Source organism: Doryrhamphus excisus, linkage group LG12, assembly GCF_037039965.1.
Source record: "Doryrhamphus excisus strain RoL-2023G ecotype Guam linkage group LG12, RoL_Dexc_Guam_v1.1, whole genome shotgun sequence".
NCBI lineage: Eukaryota > Metazoa > Chordata > Actinopteri > Syngnathiformes > Syngnathidae > Doryrhamphus > Doryrhamphus excisus.
Genome location: NC_136368.1, coordinates 13,462,408 through 13,483,859, shown reverse-complemented (window position 1 = coordinate 13,483,859; position 21,452 = coordinate 13,462,408). Strand labels below are relative to the sequence as shown.

At 42.1% G+C, this 21,452-nt stretch overlaps 2 protein-coding genes across 2 annotated transcripts in view; one reads left to right on the top strand and one right to left on the bottom strand.

The window, feature by feature from the left end:
- Positions 1–13,700: 13,700 nt before the first annotated feature.
- On the bottom strand, positions 13,701–20,352 carry idh1 (isocitrate dehydrogenase (NADP(+)) 1). Its single transcript, XM_058081689.2, has 9 exons — positions 20,218–20,352; positions 19,571–19,700; positions 18,085–18,376; positions 17,093–17,195; positions 15,913–16,090; positions 15,269–15,420; positions 15,057–15,197; positions 14,810–14,972; positions 13,701–14,287 (listed from the first exon to the last, which is right to left on the bottom strand). The coding sequence occupies exons 2-9, from the start codon at positions 19,690–19,692 to the stop codon at positions 14,194–14,196; spliced, it is 1,245 nt and encodes a 414-aa protein (XP_057937672.2). The 5' UTR covers positions 19,693–19,700; positions 20,218–20,352; the 3' UTR covers positions 13,701–14,193.
- The window catches only part of kcnh3 (potassium voltage-gated channel, subfamily H (eag-related), member 3), an 84,230-nt gene continuing 81,969 nt past the window's right edge, over positions 19,192–21,452 (top strand). The window contains exon 1 of the mRNA XM_078795498.1: positions 19,192–19,235. The gene's annotated coding sequence lies outside the window, so the exon portion shown is untranslated. The remainder of the gene's footprint in view (positions 19,236–21,452) is intronic.

Below are 21,452 nucleotides of genomic sequence, written 5' to 3'. Positions count from 1 at the left end.
GTGAGGTCTGTGACCTAACCACTCGTCCACCGTGCAGCCCATTCTTAATTTAATGATACTGTAAATGTATTTACATGAATGAACTTTATTCATTTAACTGCAGGTTCCTATAAACACTATCTGCAAGAGCAAATAACCACCGGGTTTCTTCTCACATGGGGCAAATAAAACCGGCATTAGCAGCTGTGGCTGTAGACAACCTCATGATGTAGTTTTTTTCTCCACAAGATGGCAGCAGCTGCATTTGAAGTATCGTGATGAGTCAGCATCCAGCAGATTTATCTACCTCTGCATGTGCTTTAAAATGTTAATAATCAGCTGTCATGTGTGTTATCCTTACCTTACTGTTGTTTACAATGACTCCATCAGAGCACTGTGCAATATGATGGACTTACTCATAAATGACCATGTGGTCAAAGAGCTAGTTTTGTTTTACCATGTTCTCATGCACTACAATTCAAATTAAAGTTAGAAAGTTTAATTGTGGGTGGCACGGTGGGCGAGTGGTTAGCGTGCAGACCTCACAGCTAGGGGACCAGGGTTCAATTCCACCCTCGGCCATCTCTGTGTGGAGTTTGCATGTTCTCCCCGTGCATGCGTGGGTTTTCTCCAGGTACTCCGGTTTCCTCCCACATTCCAAAAACATGCTAGGTTAATTGGTGACTCCAAATTGTCCATAGGTATGAATGTGAGTGTGAATGGTTGTTTGTCTATATGTGCCCTGTGATTGGCTGGCGACCAGTCCGGGGTGTACCCCGCCTCTCGCCCGAAGACAGCTGGGATAGGCTCCAGCACCTCCCGCGACCCTCGTGAGGAAAAGCGGTAGAAAATGAATGAATGAATGAATGAATGAATGAAGTTTAATTGTCAAATATCGTGAATTTTTACATTTCCCAATCCTAAGCAAAAGAAAAAGCAAAGCACATTCAGTCCTCCTGCTTGGGCAAAGACCCACAACCCACTAAAAACAGTTGCATACCCACTTTTGGGTCCTGACCCAGTATTTTTTAGAATCATTGGTATATGCTATATTAAGCATATTAAAGATGTCTGACCAAAATATGGCAAGCCTGAGACAAAACATGTGAGAATTGTCAGCTGGAGATTCTTCCCATCTGTTACACACACCAATTATATTAATGTTTACGGTAATTAGTTTTATGCAAGCCTTGTCTTGTACTAATTGACACCACAATACTAGCTGCCAGTACTTCATCAGGTAGTGTGGTTTTTAGTTCCTTCTGTTAGGACTCCTTGGGGGCGGACCATGGGCTATCAATCATGTTATTAATAAGGCCTTTTAATGTGTTATGTTAACATACTAGACACCTTTTGTCAAAAAAGGGCAATATATGGTCATTTCCCGGGGGAAATGGTAAAAAGGGCCACTTGACATGCCTGCATGTTGCTGTTGTTACAGTTTTTCTCGATTGTTTACACACAATTTGTGATGCCTGAGACACAATGACTACAACATGTAACCAATGCACCAACTCCATGAACCGAGTCTGCTAAACTATAAGCACAATTCCTGCTTTACACTCAGACTGTAAATCTACAACACACTTTTTTCAAAACGCTACACACAATTCTCTGAGTTTTGGCACAATTTTCATGAAGTAAACTTCTTGTTTTCACAAAGAACACAATGCCACTCAAAACAGTAAAATTAATATTCCTATTATTCACACTGACTCATCACATGGGTAAACACCTGGCACACATTTTTACAATTAGCGGTCTAACAATAAGACTGTTTTGGATGTAAAGTTTCATTTTGCAGGAGAATTGAGGGGTTTTCAGAAATGTGTGAGTGATTTTTGGATTTGTGTGTAGAGTTCTGAGAATATGAGGTGTCCTTTCAGAAAATGTGTTCAAACCATCGAGAAAAACTGTAACAATAAAGTTAACAATACTACAAAATGTCGCTATAAATAGACAGATTTCTCATGTTTTCATATTGACAATAGCAGTTGACCACGTGGTTTGGGAAGACCTGTTCTTAGTTGGAAGAGGGCAATCCTGGTGCGTTGGCTCAGGCACAAACAAACATAGCTTGCTGCAGTATACTGACTAAGCATTCAGTCCTGGAAAAATGTCCTTGCTTGATGACGTGCCAAGCCAAAGCGAGGGCGAGGGTTGAGAGCCATCAGCCCAGAGCGACCACAGCTTTGGGTCGATCTCGGGTCAGTCAGGGCCGGGGTCCGAAAAGGAAAGGACAGCATTATTAAGTCAAAGAGTTTCTTGGAGGGACTGACCCGTGTTTATGGGTTCGGTCGTTAAGTCTTCCATGCTCCTCAATGAAGACCTTTCCTCCATGTCACAAATCATCAGCGGCTGTGAAACACCGTCCAGCTGTTATAAATCTCGCTGGAAGACTTTTTGTGCTCAAGTCCAAAAGTGGGCAAAACGTTTTCCCACAGAGGATTAGAGTGTCAAAAGCATTGTGATTTAGGTTTAAAGTTCTCTCCTTTCGGGGCATGGAGCTTTTATTGTTGTTTTAATGTGGTGGAGTAACGGTGGCTAAAAATGGGGCAATGGTGAGTCTTGTCTTAAAGGAGCTAGAGGGGCAGCGTCTGATCAGGTACAGCAGATGGCGGTATAGCTAAATACGACTCCACTCTGTCACGGTTATGAATGTGGTGTCAGTAATTGTTCGGTGACTTGATCGCCAAAACAATAAGCTTTGTTTGCATTTTTAAATACAGCTGAGAGACGTGGGTTTGATTCCCCCCTCGGGGGAGTTACCATGTTCTCCCTGTGCATGCATGGATTTTCTCTGAGTACTATGGTTTACGGAGGTGTAGTGGTTAGCGCGCAGACCTCACAGCTAAGAGACCAGGGTTCAATTCCACCCTCGGCCATCTCTATGTGGAGTTTGCATGTTCTTTGCATGGGTTTTCTCCGGGTACTCCTACATTCCAAAAACATGCTAGGTTAATTGGTGACTCCAAATTGTCCATAGGTATGAATGTGAGTGTGAATGGTTGTTTGTCTATATGTGCCCTGTGATTGGCTGGCGACCAGTCCAGGGTGTACCCCGCCTCTCACCCTAATGATGAGGACAAGCGGCATAGAAAAGGGATAAATGGAATAATAATGACATTTTTCTAAAATATGTTAGCAGTGGGCAGCACGGCGGTCTAGTGGTTAGCGCACAGACCTCACAGCTAGGAAACCAGGGTTCAATTCCCCCCTCGGCCATCTCTGTGTGGAGTTTGCATGTTCTACCTATGCATGCGTGGGTTTTCTCCGGGTACTCCGGTTTCCTCCCACATTCCAAAAACATGCTAGGTTAATTGGTGACTCCAAATTGTCCATAGGTATGAATGTGAGTGTGAATGGTTGTTTGTCTATATGTGCCCTGTGATTGGCTGGCGACCAGTCCAGGGTGTACCCCGCCTCTCACCCTAAAGATGAGGACAAGCGGCATAGAAAAGGGATAAATGGAATAATAATGAAATGTTTATAAAATATGTTAGCAGTATAATCTGCCATCATATTTTAGCAACAACAGCAAGTATTTATATGCTTTTGCGGTTATAAGGCAACCTTAAGATTAACATAATCATCATAGTGTCCATCATATAAAATGCAACGATGCCGAGGACATCTATATGAAGACTCCATAAGAAAACCAGTCGACTCCCCCGGAGCCACAAGCAGCCCCGCCTCCCCTCGCTTTGGTCGTGTCCCAAATCCCAAAACCTCAACTTGAAAAACATATAGAAGAAACCGCATCGCAGATTAACACCCCAGCCCGACAAGCAAACAGGGCAAACCGCCACTAAGGTGCATTTGGGTCTGTACTATTTACGGTGGTGGGGAATCGATGTGTCTTAAGTCATTTCATAGAGGTCACAGAGGGCATCATGTGACCATGGAACTCTGAAGCTACAGATGGGCCGCCACTATAAACACACACTTCATTAGGACGCACGCATGAAAAAGTCAACTTGACACGCTGGTGTTTTTCTTGGCTGACGTTTTTGTGGCTTTCATTGCGGCGTAGTGACAGACGTGGGCAAGAGAGCGAGCGAGAAGAGAGCGAGAGTGAGCGGGTGCATCCAAGAGGCAAAAGGATTTCTGAAGTGTCCCGTCCTTCCTGTGCGGACTTTTTCTGGGATGTCAAAGAAAATTGATTGAGAACCATACATCATCATCATTATCCTCACCGCTGTAAAATGTATATACTATTTAAATATAGTCTTGTTGGTGACTGCAACCTCCATGACCTCTATTGCAGTTCACAAACATGATTGTTGACTTCTTTTTGGGGATTTTTAAACAATTGTACAAACACAGATTTGTCACGCCCTGTGTTGGTTCCCACGTGACAGGTTACCTCCTAGGCTTTGGTTTCCGTTTTGGACACTTATTTTGTATTGGACTTCCTGTTTTGCCTGGTCTGCCTTCGTTGCCATAGCCACCCACACCTGTCCCTAATTTGTCCCGTCTATTTAATTCAGGTGTGTGCTTCTCCCTGTGTGGGATTGTTGTTGTTTGTCCGTCCGCTACCTGGGTTGCTTTTTTCCTGCTGCTGCTATTATTGCACGCAATAAATATTATTTACCTGCATTTGGTCCTGCTCTCTGCATCCTGGGGTCGCACCGCACCGTGACATGATTTCTGTTTTGTTTTTGTCATACATAAATGTTTCACTTCATTAAACGAATATGCATCAATAAAAACACCACTCAACACAAAATGCAGTTTTTAAATACACTTTTTGTTATTAAGGCAAAAAATATTATTATTGAGACAAAAATCCAAGCCTACATGGCGAAAAAGTCATTCTCCCCTAAATTTAATAACTCATTGGGCCACCCTTAGCACCAACAACAGCAATCAAGCGGTTGCAATAACTTGCAATGAGTCTCTTATGGTGCTGTGGGGGAATTTTTTACTGAATTGTTGTAATTCAGGCACATTAGAGGGTTTTCCAGCATGGGGGTTACCCTAACCCTAAGCCAAGACTTTTTAAGGTCATGCCACAGCATCTCAATAGGATTCAGGCCACTCCACACCAGTCATAGGTGGACTTGCCGGTGTACTTTGGATTATTGTCCTGCTGCAGAACCCAAGTTTGTTTCAGCTTGGTATTTATAGATTTTTTTTGGGAAGACAGCAGAATCCATGGCAAGTTTTCCAGTTCCTGGAGCAGCAAAACAGCCCCAGACCATCACACTACCACCACCATATTTTACTATTTTACTTTATACCACATGTAATGGGACACACACCATCCAGAAAGTTAAAGTTTGTTTCGTCAGACCACACAGTATTTCCCCAAAGGTAGGGGAAAACAGCAGAATCCATAGTTGATCTCAGCAAGTCTTCCAGTTCCTGGAGCAGCAAAACAGCCCCAGACCATCACACTACCACCACCATATTTTGCTTTATACCACTTGTAATAGGACACACACCATCCAGAAAGTTAAAGTTTGTTTCGTCAGACCACAGAGTATTTCCCCAAAGGTAGGGGAAGACAGCAAAATCAATGGTTGATCCATGGAATGATCTATGGAATCCATGAATTATCAATTACTTTTCTGGCAAAATTGAGATGACCCTTTATGTTTTTGTTCAGCAGTGGTTTCGGTCTTAGAACTCAACCATGCAGGCCGTTTTTGCCCACTGCCCATTATGAAAGAGTCACAAACACTGACCTTAAGTGAGGCCTGCTGTTCCTTGGATGTTGTCTCTTAGAAAACCTGTTGCTGCGCTCTTGGGGTCATTTTGGTTGGCCGGACAATCTGGGAAGGTTCCCCGCCGTTCCATGTTTTCACCATTTGTAGATAATGGCTCTCACTGTGGTTCTGTGTGTGTATGCATGCATATATTTTAGGGGTGCACCGATAGATCGGCCACAGATCGGTATCGGCTGATATCGACATTGAAAGTAACTCATTCATTCATTCATTTTCTACCGCTTTTCCTCACATGGGTCGCGGGGGTGCTGGAGCCTATCCCAGCTGTCGGTACACCCTGGACTGGTCGCCAGCCAATCACAGGGCACATATAGTCAAACAACCATTCACACTCACATTCATACCTACGGACAATTTGGAGTCACCAATTAACCTAGCATGTTTTTGGAATGTGGGAGGAAACCGGAGAAAACCCACGCATGCACGGGGAAAACATGCAACTCCACACAGAGATGGCCGAGGATGGAATCGAACCCTGGTTCTCCTAGCTGAGTGAGGACTGCGCGCTAACCACTCCACTGCCGTGCCGCCCATTGAAAGTAACTCTCACAAGAAAAACCCTTGTTGACCCCTAATATAATATATATTTCAACATTTACACTGCATCTAGTATGTGATCGGTATTGGTATCGGACGATTTCAGTCATGGATTATCGGTATCGGCAGCAAAAAATCTTGATCAGAACATCCAAATATGCAAAGCAAGAACACAATCCATTTTAGGAATAACAACTCTGTTTGACATTTTAAGTTGAAAGGTCAGATTGTCGGGTGGATGGTTACTACTTTGGCACAGTGTATGCTTATAATTACAAATCATAACATGGCAATCACTTACTCCAAAGCTGCTGTCTCTGCTTTATAGTTATGGCATTTATGTTGTTTATCCACGAAAGTTGTTAAAGTAGTTGTGTGACCTTTTGCACAAAGCTTGGAGCTGCTGTCCAAACAGACAGCGGAGGATGATGTGGTGAGTAATGCGCAACCTACTTTGGCTTTGGAACACGTCTCTAATTACAAACAGTAGTGCAAATGTGAATTATTCATCTTGTGTTGCGAGAGAAGAACAATTGAGGTTTGCTTCAGATGGGAAAATGCAGGGAGACAGGTAAATAAAAAAAAAACATGACTTTGATCAGGTCGACGACACAACATCAACATGAACAACAACACAAACACACCAGCATCGATGCAATGTGTTGGAGTCAGGGGGGATTCCCAGAGGGTGGGTCTCCGCGTCGGAATAAGGTCACCTCATCTTGTAGTGCTGTACAAACACACATGCCAACAAAAACAACATTTTCCCCTTCACAAGTCGGTTTGTTTCAAAACAACACAGACAACTGAGGCGCACAAAGATGCGTCATCTGCAACGGTACTAAACATTCAAAGCATTCCTGTATTGGACGGAATAAAACATTGGGAACCTCAGTTGCTTTTCCAAGTTATTCCTCATTTCAACACCCTTTTCCCCACATAAGAAATCATATAAAGGGAATCCATCCATTCATCTATTGTCTATGCTGCTTGTTCTCACTAGGTTTGCTGGTGTGCTGGAGCCTATCCCAGTTGTCTTTGGGCACGAGGCGGGGTATACTCTGGACTGGTCGGGAATTCGCCCGGAGTCAAACTGTCAGCATCCTCCTGTACAGGCAATGTTTTAGGTGACATTTTTAAAATTATAGTCGTTTTAAATTGTCATACATATGGTTGGGGCTCCACGGTGGTACCAGTGGCACAGACCACACAGCTAGGATGTTCGATTCCCCACTCGGGCATCTCCGTGCGGGGAGTTTGCATGTTCTCTCCATGCGTCCGTACATCTGAGTGGTTAGCGTGTAGGCCACACAGTCATGAAATTGAGAAGACCTGGGTTTGATTCTCTGTGTGGAGTTTGCATGTTCTCCCCGTGCATGCATGGGTTTTCTCCGGGTACTCCGGTTTCCTCCCACATTCCAAAAACATGCTAGGTTAATTGGTGACTCCAAATTGTCCATAGGTATGAATGTGAGCGTGAATGGTTGTTTGTCTATATGTGTCCTGTGATTGGCTGGCGACCAGTCCAGGGTGTACCCCGCCTTTCGCCCAAAGACAGCTGGGATAGGCTCCAGCATCCCAGTGACCCTCGTGAGGAAAAGCGGTAGAAAATGAATGAAATTAAGAATGTGAGATAGCACAAGGAACATCAGTGCTTAACTTATTTTTACACTTGAGAGAATGTTACTTCAAATTGTACAGTTTCTAAAGGATTTATGACGGCCACAGTTTGTCTATATGTGCCTTGTGATTGGCTGGCGACAAGTCCAGGGTGTACCCTACCTCTCGCCCGAAGACAGCTGGGATAGGCTCCAGCATACCCGTTCCCTATAGTGAGGATAAGCGGTAGAAAATGAATGAATGAACTTTCAACATGCATAAATACAATTAAAGTTTGTCATTATACAGCTCTTAGATTAGTGCATGTGTGCCTAATATTGTGGCCTGTGGTGTGTTTAAGTACTGTTCCTTCTTCTGCACTTTGGAGCAACACAAGTCCTTGTATTGTCTCATTTTTGTACATTTTTCCCCACCTTAAAAGTACAATATATCCTGTACAATATAAGACAAATAAAAGCATCATGTAATAAGAATATAATGTATCTGATGGAGATCCACGTGGTAGTGCATTCTTAGCGGGTGAGTAAATATTACAAATAAATAAATAAATATTTTAAATACATTTTTTTTGATAGGGTTATCAAATAAGTCCATGATACAATTCATGACACATTTTGTAGAACATTGTCAGTAGGAATGTAGTCACTTTGACCGAGATCATAAATTCAATTTAGAGTTTTTAAATGCACTTTAAGGCATCTTGACGCATGTACACTCATACACTCTAATTCATGCATGCAAGCAAAGTAGGAGGAATGACACCAAGGTGGTAACCAGAAGTGTTCTTCTGTGTTACATATTGTTCGATATACATGTGTACTGAACCGTGACCTCTCTTCAGTGGTGGTATCATTCACAAAAAAAACAATGTCAACAAAGTAATAATATGATTTTTCATTCATTCATTCATTTTCTACCGCTTATCCTCACGAGGGTCGCAGGGGGTGCCTATCCCAGCTGTCTTTGGGCGAGAGGCGGGGTTACACCCTGGACTGGTCGCCAGCCAATCACCGGGCACATATAGACAAACAACCATTCACACTCACATTCATACATATGGACAATTTGGAGTCGCCAATTAACCTAGCATGTTTTTGGAATGTGGGAGGAAACCGGAGTACCCGGAGAAAACCCACGCATGCACGGGGAGAACATGCAAACTCCACACAGAGATGGCCGAGGGTGGAATTGAACCCTGGTCTCCTAGCTGTGAGGTCTGCGCGCTAACCACTCGTCCACCGTGCCGCCCTAATCTGATTTTTTTTAAGTAAAAATTTTTTAATTTTTTTAAAGGCAAAGATTTAGTTGGACTTTTGAGGCACATTCTTCCAGAAAGCTTTGATTGAATTCCATATGAGGTTCCACTGTACGAGGAAGCTGAACTGGAAAATTCCCCACAAGTGAAGTTATTCATGCTATCTGTCTTCATTTTCAACTATTGTTTTGATTTCCCAGTCTGGGCGTGTTGATCTTCGATTCATTAAGACACAAAGAGCAGGGTTTAATTTGAATCATCTGCACAATTTAATGACATTATTTGGGATTTGTGAGGAGAGACTCAGAAAACACAAAAATGACATGATGTTTCCGTTAATAAAAGCCGAGAAGATGTCAAGATGTTGTAATAAATTAATAAGACATTTCATTTCATTTAAATATGATAGCCAGTCCTCTCCCAGCGGTGTCTTTACATTATAATATTACGGTCATAAAATGTTTTTTTTTATTATTTATTGGGTGGAACGGTCTTTCTTGCAGCTGCACACAATGATTCAATCAAGAGCCACAAATATGTGTTGAAGATGATGAGTCACGGGCCGGTGCTGACCCATAACAACAAAAAAAAAAACTATATTTGAATCCAAAACATATTACAAAAATGACTCACTAGTACATGCAGACAGATAGTAGAAGATACCAAACATTCAAAGGATCAAAAGCAGCAAGAAAGCCCTCTGTGTGTATCAATGATGGACCTTTCATAATTGCAATTTGGCCACGCCCCCTTGAAATGCACCAATCAAATGAGAGTGTGCATGAGTAAAGTGTGTGTCTGCTGGTAGTCACCATTACAATGAGTGAGGATGTTGGCTCATGTCTGGAAAGTTGACCACAAGTTTCATTAAAGGTCCTGGTCCTCATCCAGATCTTGATCCTCATCCTTGTCCTGGTCCTGGTCCGGCTCTGGAAATATTGCAGGAATATTTATTGAAGATACTAGGCATCAGATTTCAACCATTCCATTCCATTAAATATATTTTTATTAATCTGTTTTAACTATGGGCTGCAAGGTGGTCAAGTGGTTAGCACGCGGGCCACACAGCTAGGAGACCCGAGTTCAATTCCACCCTCGGCCATCTCTGTGTTGAGTTTGCATGTTCTCCCCATGCATGCGTGGGTTTTCTTCTATGTGCCCTGTGATTGGCTGGCGACTAGTCCAGGATGTACCCCGCCTCTTGCCCGAAGACAGCTGGGATAGGCTCCAGCACCCCCGCGACCCTTGTGAGGAAAAGCGGTAGAAAATGAATGAATGAATGAATGAATGAATGAATGAATGAATGAATGAATGAATGAATATTTTAACTATGGGCTGCAAGGTGATCGAGTGGTTAGCACGTGGGCCACACAGCTAGGAGACCTGTGTTCAATTCCACCCTCGGCCATCACTGTGGTGAGTTTGCATGTTCTCCCCGTGCATGCGTGGGTTTTCTATGTGCCCTGTGATTGGCTGGCGACCAGTCCAGGGTGTACCCTGCCTCTCGCCTGACAGCTGGGATAGGCTCCAGCACCCCCGCGACCCTAGTGAGGATAAGCGGGAGAAAATGAATGAATGAATGTTTTAACTATAATGTTTTACCTTACACTTTATCATTGACTGTCATTCAAGTATAAAAATAAGTTAATTGTACTGTACACCTTGCGTTGCATTAGCCAGTAGGGATAGGGATAATAATTGATTAATTTGAATGTTAGAATAATTCTATTCACTGTGGAATTAATTAATCGTGTCTTTGAAAGAATAAAAGTTTAAAAATAGCATGCACTATTGCAACCAGAAGAAACACTGTTAATTCATTTATTGCACAACATTTTGTGTGAAAAGAATTGGTGCCTGCCAGGGTGCTGCAATGACGTCAGCTTCCCTCTGGACTCTTCCCTCAGAGGCAGCATTACAGTTCAGTCCATTCATCCATCCATTTTCTATACCGAATGTCCTCCAAAGAAATGCTTAGCTCAGATTCTTTGCTCGGAAATACATTAATATAGTTATTTTTCTCGTTTTCGTAATTTATTTTATACTTGTACCCTTTGAATGTTAGGATGCTGTGTGATGAGTTTATACTTCTTGGCCTACAGCCACGCCCATAAAGAAGCCCACCCCTCTGTGAGATCTTAAAACAACTGTTTGGCAGTGCCCTCTAAAACAAAAAAGTTTTGAGCCATCCCAAACTTCTTCCAGGGCTTACTTGCACAAATGCACAAACCTGATTATCTGAAACTTTGGTATCATTTAACACGAGAATACAACATTCTAACTACATTTATAGGTCATTTATAGGTTAGCGCTTTTTTTCTTTCCCTAATTAATGTGAAAGTACGCCAATATCTTGCCTTGGTTTGTGTAAATTTTCTGGTTAGCGTCCATTACGGTGCACTTCTTCCCATGTTACTAATACATTGCCCTAGTCCAACTGTATTCCTAATGTTCCTATTTTTATCACAAAACTGTGAGAAATATTGTTCAATCCGAGAAATAACTCATGGCAAAACAGGAATGTGATGTCTGTGTGATGCCGTTAGCATCTGTTTCAGTTAAGAGTCGGACCGTCTGTAACAAATTAATGATGCTAACCAAGGCTCTACTGTATCTAAAAGATGTTTTTTCACCAAAGTGAATTATTCTTCACGTTTTTGGTTAACCTCCTAATGAGCAACCTATATTAACATTAAAAAACTCCTAAGGAGTGCCTCCTCAGCCATGGATGTGACTGCACGTCACCGGAAATTGCTCACCTGACGCTATCCTGCCCGAGCTGATCCTGCCTGCGCCGCTCCAACGCCTGCTTCCTCTCTTCATGATGCTCGGCCTGCAAAGCATCACAGTAATATATGTGACTTTGTGTGGTACAAACATGCTGTTTTACATGCTTCATGAAAGTGAAAACCAGAGACGATCTTATAGCATGTTAATCGGATCTCAGTAAGACTGTCCAGATGTACCAAATGAAGTGACCAGGGTAAAGAGCGTGCCTTCAATAAGTCATCTTGCTTGTCTTTAGCGCCATCTAGGTGCTACACATGGTACTGCTCCATGAACTCTGACACTATGAACTCTCTTATTAGTACTGGGGCAAAAAAAAATTTCTAAGCGTGATTATTTGTGATTTTTTAAAATTACCTTTTTTCTTTGTTCATCTCTTTCCAGCTGAAGCTCGTCATCCTCCTCTTTTCTCTTCTTCTGGGCCAATATTTCTTGTTTCAGCTGAAAAAACCAGGTTAATAATACATGCTTAGTGATTTAAAAACAATATATACTGTACAAAAAACTGTGTTTGTCAAGGTAAACACAAAAGACATAAAAATGCAACATCAATCCCAAAAAATATAATAACTAAATAAGAAAACAAAACTTGGCTGCAAGGTGACGAGTGGTTAGTGCGCAGGCCACACAGCTAGGAAACCGGAGTTCGATTCCACCCATGGCCATCCCATGTTTAATTAACCAAACAAAGAACTAGCGATTACAGAAGGTTCCGCTTGGAAAAAACTGACACTGAAATTAAATGAAATTACAAATTACATTTAATAGTAAAAAACAAAAAACACTAAACGCACATTGCTATGATAGATTGCCTCACAAATAATCAAAGCACTACATTAATAATGGGTGTCCAAAAAAATAATTTTTACATTTTTATAAAGCAATATTTGATATTTAATTTATACTGTATCATCAGGATACCATGCAGCCCTCGGTTGATGAATGAAGAATGAACAATAAAACGTCATGAAAGTAACAATACTTACTTACTCTTGCGTCCTTCTGTCAACTCTTCTACTGTCAGACGTGTTCATCTTCACATTTCCCACATTTGTGGAGGTTTCAAACCGATGACTATCCATCTTTTATGCATAAAACAAATGTGAACGAGAGACACTAACTGCAGACTGGGTGTGTATTATACATTATATTATGTATTATTATACAGATAAAGGTGTATGCACGTTTGGTTCCACATTTTGGTGATTGAACGCTAAACACTAACCTGGTCATTATTCTATGGTCCTAACAATGCTATTCTAAAGAACAAATACAATTTAATAAACAACAGTTTAACATAAAGAAAACTAGCAATTCTATTGTAGTTCTCCAACCCGTGCAACCATTTTTGTACCCTTTGTCTTTACTAAGGTCGAGGGTATGCTGGAGCCTATCCCAGCTGTCTTAAGGGGAGAAGACAGGTCTCGTACTGCCGGAAAGCCCCCACAGGTCACTGCCAGAGATACAGTTAAATGCTAGTACAAAGCACATGTAGACTGGTCAGGGTAACTCCCATGCACCCCTTGTGTCACCCAAGACCCTCAGCATCCAGATGAGGAATTCAGGGTGAAACTCGGAAGGTATGTCAGTGGGTTTCAGATGGCAAAGTGTTCCTTCCACTTCCTGACTGTGTTCTCAGGCCTTCGTCCTCACTGTAAAGAGTGTGGACGGGCACTTCTTCACTTCTTCCTTCGTGAAAAAGTTTGTCAGAACTACTTTGAGGTGGACTGAAAATGGGGCTCCATGGGCTCACCCAACACCTACCCACACCCGAGTTTTTGCCTCGACCACTGCCGAAGCCGCTTGGTCTGCCGTTGCCTGTCGGATGCTGCAAGAGTCCCACAAAACAAATTTCAAGACAAAATATTTAATTTGATTAACACATTTTAAAGTACCATTAAAAACATGAATTCTTGTCATATCAGGTTAAACGTGAAAAAGGACTGTTGACTTAGACTTGCATGGAATCAATATATGCATTATCCACAAATACTTAAAAACTACATTTAAAACTCGTCTTAATTTTTTTTTTTGCCAATTATAATCAATGAGCCATCTATGTTGTACAGTTCGACCACTTTAGAAGTCTGCCTTCAGTTTGCCTTTTGTCCCACCAACAGCAGTGGCGGTCCACATCCTGTTATGACTGCAGTTCCTTATGTGATGGAATAATAGTAGTTCTACGTCCTGGCCTGGTTCTTGCTGGCTCCGAGGGTCACTTGGCAGGGGTGGCCTTCAGTGGTAGTGTGTATATCTATGACGAGTATGTATCTGTAAGCATGATCACAGCTTGGGTTGTTTGGCCATCTTTGCCTTCAGGTTCTCCGCCAGCTTGTCCAGGAACTCAAAGGTGTTTAGGTAGTCGGAGCGTGTCACGCTGCAAGCAGAGAAAACATTATTATTTATTACAAGATACTGAAATCAAGTGCCATATGGTGACCTTGTGTAATGCGGACTACTGACCACTAGAAGGCAGTCGTGATATAAGCAACTTGCAAGCAAAGACCTGATGCACAAAAGTGATAAACACAACTGCCAAATTGGGCTAAGGCAGGGTTAGCGAGCCATGGCTTTGGAACTACTATGGAAGGTTGAGCAGAGTAGTACTACAGTACTTTCAAGAAGTGGATAAACGCTTCAATTCAACTACAGCTGCTCGTGTTGTGGCGGCACATGAGCTTGTAAGGAGGGGGAAGCCGTTCACATGTGGAGAATACATGAAAGAACCCTTCATTAAATATCGGAGCATCTATTCTCTGAATTAGAAAAGTAAACCCTAATGTCACCATTATGTGGTACGGCTCAGTCATTTGGGTAGAGATACGGCAAAATGTGCACCATGCTTGTTTACAGAACACAGCTACGTGGCACCATGTTTTCTACTTATTCCGCCACTGACTTTGGCAGCCCCTTGATGCAGATGGCCAAATCCTTGGTCATGAAGCCGGCCTCGATGGTCTCGATACAAACAGCCTCCAGTGCTTCAGAGAAGACACCCAGCTCCTTGTTGTTGTCCAGTTTGGCCCGATGGAGGAGGCCCCTGGTCCACGCAAAGATGGAGGCTGTGGCAACAAAACGAGACGCAGTAAAGAAATTGTCTGTTATCATCTCAAACTGCTATCTGGCTAATTTAGGGTGTTTGCTACCGATGGGGTTCGTGGAGGTTTCTTTGCCCTGCTGGTGTTGTCTATAGTGGCGTGTCACCGTGCCATGCGCAGCTTCTGACTCCACAGTACGCCCGTCAGGACAGATCAACACGCTGGTCATCATTCCCAAAGAGCCGTAGCCTGCAACCGGGGAAGAGTTGCTTCTGTATTTCTCATTCATTTGCTGATGTGTCGTCTACTGGACCACCGACCTTGTGCTACAGAGTCAGATTGGACGTCCCCATCGTAGTTCTTGCAGGCCCAAATGAAGCCGCCTTCAGATTTCATAGCCTGGGCCACCATGTCGTCAATCAGTCGGTGCTCGTACCAAATTCCTTTGGCCTCAAACTGAACGCGGTATTCCCTGAGGTAACACAACAATGTCAACAAAAGAGTGTGTATATGTAGTGGGTTCTCGCCAAGTTACGATTTCTTATTATTTGTGAAAAACCCAGACATCTTGTGCTTAAGCTCTCAGAAAAAATATATTTTTGCCCGCAGAATACACACCTCATTTACTCCAGGTCAGTAATAATTTCTAAACACAATAGTTCCCTGCTATTTGCGGGGGTTATCATCCAAGACCATCATCTGATGACAAAAAAACAGGAGTAGTTGTAGTAGTAGTCCCCTCCAATTTCAGATTAACATTTGCAATAAAAATTGACTGTTACAATCACATTAATCCCTTGCCAGTTTGCACTTGAAATTTTGCAGCTTCACTCACTTTTTCCAAAACATATTACGGTAATTAATAAATCATGCCGTTTCATGGTCGAATACAACACATATTTTTAGAGCGAGGGTCACCAATGTGGTGTCTTCTTTGTATGTGCGCGTGTGTATGTGTTCATACTTCTCATAGATCTCCTGGAATATGTCCTTGAATCGCCCGTCATACTTCTTCAGGATGGTGTTCTTGGTGCTGAGGTAGAGAGGCCAGGATTTAGTCAGGGCCATCTGAAAAGAGCTGTGAGCAAAGTCCCGGATGGACTTGTCCGTGTTGTACATCCCCAAAGCCACACCACCCGTGCCTGCACACACACACACACACACACACAATAGATCAGGACTACTCAACTACATAATAAGGATGGTGACAGTTTAAAAAATGTTAAGGTCCAAGGTCATGACAAGTACGACAAGGGCATGAAGGACATTCACTGTCCTATTACATGTTTAGCTGTTTCAGTATGGGCGTCACAGTGGTCTAGTGGTTAGCACGAAGACCTCACAGCTAGGAGACCCAGGTTCAATTCCACCCTCGGCCATCTCTGTGTGGAGTTTGCATTTTCTCCCCGTGCATGCGTGGGTTTTCTCCGGGTACTCCGGTTTCCTCCCACATTCCAAAAACATGCTAGGTTAATTGGCGACTCCAAAAAAAATTGAGAGCAGGACTTAGAAAAGATAATTTGGCTTTGCTCCCAGTTATTTTTAATTTCTGTGTCTGTGTATCCAAACTGAGCAAAACTGAATTGTGATGTTTCATCTGAAAGTAACTGCAGATAAATTTCCCTCAAAACAGCGTTGAATTTGTAAATAGATGACCTTCCCCACTGCACAGTTCGACATTGATGATTCTCCAATTTTGTATCAACATTTGTAATAAAAAGTGACCGGTGTGATTATTAGATTAGATCAGGGTTCACCACCGAGTGGGGCCCCCCCATGACCGCATGATGCGCCAGCAAGTCTGCTTTTCGTTGAGGTTATATCACCATAGGAGATATGTCATGTTACACATAACGGTATGAATATTGGATGATATCGGTATCGGAAATTGAGAGTTGGACAATATTGGTTATTGGCAAAAAATGCCAATATCGGACAACCCTAAATAAAATTTAAAGAAAAAGACCAACAAATAGAAAACAATGACATAAAGTCATTTAAGTTTCATTAAGTTAAGTTTCATTAAAGTTTGTGCTCAACCACCATGGCTTTCTTTAACAAGTGGAGTTCTGACATCGAACAATGATATCAGAAAGTGTGACGATCACAGAATGCTTGAATGTACACACCAACAGACTGCATACCTTCAAAATTGTGTACGACAAACTTGACCGGCTCCCCTCTTAAGGGCGTGTAGATCATCTCAACTTTGCCTGGCTCAGGAACCACAAAGTCAGTGGCTTTGTACTGTGTTGAAAAAAAAATAAAAAATCAATGTATCCACATGATAAACCAATACAGTATGTACAGTCATGAACCCCTGTTTGCTGACTGTAAGACACAGCCATGCTTTTCATATACAAATTACACAATATGCCATGTGACTCTTCACCTAAATAGTTCCTGCACTGTTGACTTTGGTCCGTTTTTACAGGGCAGCCTCTCAATTCTGCCTGCAGGGACTGACTATGGCGGTCCAAAGGACAACTGATGAAATATAATCTTTGACTTTACATCTACAGACCAGTGAGTGATAACACGACTCACAGTGATCATAGATAGCCATTGAACAAGTCATTATGCATTCAGTTTGTTTTACTCCACAGTAGCACTCAAACAAGGCTCTTGCTACAACAAAATCTCAAGGGACAATGCTACGAAAGTAAACTGAAAGTAAACAGTATTTTAGAGCATTTTTAATGAACTGGTGAGGTCGTTACGTGCTCTGAGTTTTAATACTCCCTATGAAGACAGTCTACGTTTCATGGGATATTGTGGTGGGCTTATGTCGCACAGGAAATGGTCGCTAGCATCTTTAGCTTGCTTTAAAGAAGCACTCTATTTGAAAATGAGCCAACAGTAACAAACAGCACAAACAGGCAGGAGGTTATCAACACGAAAGACTATATAACTCGCCGTGAGAACAGCAACATAAGTCAACACGAATGAAACAACAGAACCGCACCACACAGACTATGCAGGCAGCAAAATAAGAATTACACATTAAACTACATACGTACCTAAATATAGCCGCATCTGCAACCCACAAGGCATGTTGGGTAATCTGTACCCATCATATTGTCTCCCAAGAAGCTAGATAGATACATTTAAGAAATGCATTTTTTTTAATTTTTACCTGGTCTCCATGGGCGTGCCTGCCGATAATGATGGGCTTCACCCACCCGGGAACCAGACGGGGGATGTTCCGGCAGATTATAGCCTCCCGGAAAACGGTGCCGCCCAAGATGTTCCGGATGGTTCCGTTAGGCGAACGCCACATCTGCTTCAGCTTGAACTCCTCCACACGCTTCTCGTCCGGAGTGATAGTGGCGCACTTGATGCCCACATTGTAGCGCCGTACAGCCTCAGCCGCATCCACCGTCACTTGGTCATTAGTGGCATCGCGGTTCTCCATTCCGAGGTCATAGCTGAGTGGGGAAATGATGGACAGATGACTTAGAATTGATCTCCATCCATCCATCAATTTTCTATGCCACTTATCCTCAGAATTCATCTCAAAGTTACGTATTATTAGCAGGAAGTGGATGTAAAAAAGGTTGGCAATCAAGGGATGTCGACCCATTAAAGGCAGCGAATAAAATCTCTCGTCGTTCAATCTGCTATTTGTACTTCATTCAAGACACGACAAGCTGAAGGACAGACACTTATCCACCGACCCGACTGGTTGTGCTTCCTTCTTGCATGATCCATGTCCTGAACGCCATGCTTTGTGTGAGAAATATATATATACCAACCAAAGAAAGCTTTGAGCAAACCAGAACAGGTTTGACGAGCTGTGTGTAGGTTGCCAAGGTATTTGCGCTACTGACATACATCCTAAACTTTCCTAATCTCCACAGCTAAGCCAGAAATGTTGGAATGTTCTCAAGGAATGCGTGATCAGCCCTTTTTTCCCCCCAACACCACATGCAAACATGAAAACAATTATATGTTTTTTTTAGTCATGATAAGATCAAACATTTTATTGCTTTTCTATATTTTGCTATTAGTGTTGGTCAACTTCTTTTTACACTTGAATGACTGTTAATGCCCCATCCACACAGAAACTTTCCAAGGATTGTTTTTTTTTTGGCAGGTTTAATAAAATTTGTGTCCTCACTGTCAAATTAGTAAATATTTGCATCCAGACAGGAAGGAGTCACTGGGTGAAAACCTACACAAGGCACACCTAAGTGTGGCTCTGTAAACAGAAACACAGACGGAACCATGTGACACACCAAACTATCGAGGAAGACTCACTTCTGGTCACGTGACTGACGGCGACAGGTCGGTGAGCTCGTGGTTATTCTGGCTGATGTCGTTTTTTATACAGTTTTACATGGATTTGTGCAACTGCAGACTAACCTGTTTCATAATGTAATCATGTAAAAGTCTTAAAAGAGGTATAATGTGCATTATGAAGCATCTGCCTGTCAAACTCTGTAGGGAAAGAAAACACGAGGGTGCAGGAGAAAAAAAATACATCAAATCCGAAACTGCAGCACAGCATGTGCAATTATAAATCCAATTTTAAAAAGGGACCACAGGCACAGGATGGCCACTTTACGCAGCAAAATCCAGAAATACCAATCATTCCAAGCGCAATCTTCGCTGCTTATTACCTGTGCAAGTCCAGCTCCAGGTAGGGGAAGATGAGCTTCTCCTTAATAAGCTCCCAGATGACACGAGTCATTTCATCTCCTTGCATCTCCACCACTGATCCTGACTGGATTTTGGCTGCCATTGCCGCGTCTGCGCAAGCACAAGGGATATGAATGTTACAATTATGAAGCATCCATTGTAAAGTTGCGGAGGGAAAAGGAAAAACTGGTTCAATGGGTTCATTCACAGAGTATGGGGGAGGAGTGGCAACGTATAGACTAGCACAATAGCCCTGCTTAAACCTCCTCTGTCCTGTCCCCAGCAGCAATAGCATTAGCTTCTAAACAGATGACTTATGAATCGTTACACCACAATAACAAGCTTATGTAGTGGTGGTGGTGCAAAGACAGACAGAAGAATAGGAACAGGAAGTAAAATTGGACAAGAGCTAATAAGCGGATTGGTCAAGCCAAAAAAAGTGCTTGTACACACTTTCAAAAAGTTTGGTGTTTTCTTTCTTAAATCGTAGGAATTAGTGCAGTATTTAAAAGAGCCTTTAGCTTCCTTACAGTTTGCTAACCCCGAACAATAGAGTAAACAAAACATTTCCGGGTTCTGCTCGCCATCTCTAGCCGAGACAACGCCGCTAAAGCCCATATATCCTTACCTTATCTAGCGAGTAAAAGGGAAAAAAAACGTGTGATTTGCACAAATGTCCGAGCCGAGAACTTGTGACAGCTTGGAAGAAGGAGCAGCAGGCACGTAGGTAACCGGCTTCCTTCCCAATCGAGCTAGCTTGACAAGCCATTGACCAATTAGAGAAGAGGAGGAAACTAAACAGCCAATCATAGGTGATCACAAGACCGAATGGGCGTAGCGTTATATGAGGCGAGATTGCCCGTTTGCTTTTAAGCAGTGAATGCAACGTTCCATCCGTTTTCTATGCCGCTTATCCTCGGGCGAATATGTGAGCCTATCCCTGCTGCCTTTGGGTGAGAGGCGTGGTACAAACCTGTATTGGTCGCCAGCCAATATCAGGGCACATATTGAAAAACAACTCATTCATACACCCTCGTGAGGAAAAAGCGGTAGAAAATGAATGAATGAATGAACTCATTCATACATGACCAAAAGATCATGCAAACTCTATGCACAAGTGGAGAACCCATAGCCCACAGTTTTGTGAACCCACACCTAATAATAATTAAAAGAAAAATATTTAAAACTGTTTAAATACTGAAATTATTTAGAACTAGAAAATAAAATAGAATAAAACATGAGTTTTAAACAAATTGCTACAATTTTATGTTTGAGGATTCAATAAAAAAATACTCATTGCTTTGTACAGTGCTAAATATTTTTTCTTAATAATAGCAACAAAATATGTTACTTTAGTATACAATCATTTTGATGTTTATAAATACACTTTTATTCCACTAGAGGGCAGAAGATGACTGTGTATGAAGGCCTCCTCTTGTTCGCTTCACAGCAGCCCTGTGGATAATTAAAAGATAAATACTGACATTATTTAGAACTAGAAAATAAAATAGAATAAAACATGAGTTCTTAAACAAATGGCTACAGTTTTATGTTTGAGGATTCAATAAAAAATACTCATTGCTTTGTACAGTGCTAAATACATTTTCTTAATAATTGCAACAAATTATGTTACTTTAGTATACAATCATTTTGATGTTTATAAATACACTTTTATTCCACTAGAGGGCAGAAGATGACTGTGTATGAAGGCCTCCTCTTGTTCGCTTCACAGCAGCCATGTGGTCCTGAGGAAAGACAAAAAAAGAGACAGGTGTCTTTCTTCCAATAGCAGTATTTTCTTGCAAAGCTCGTCTTTTCTACAACTTTTGATTTAAAAGAAAAACCTGCATTGCAACATTACAG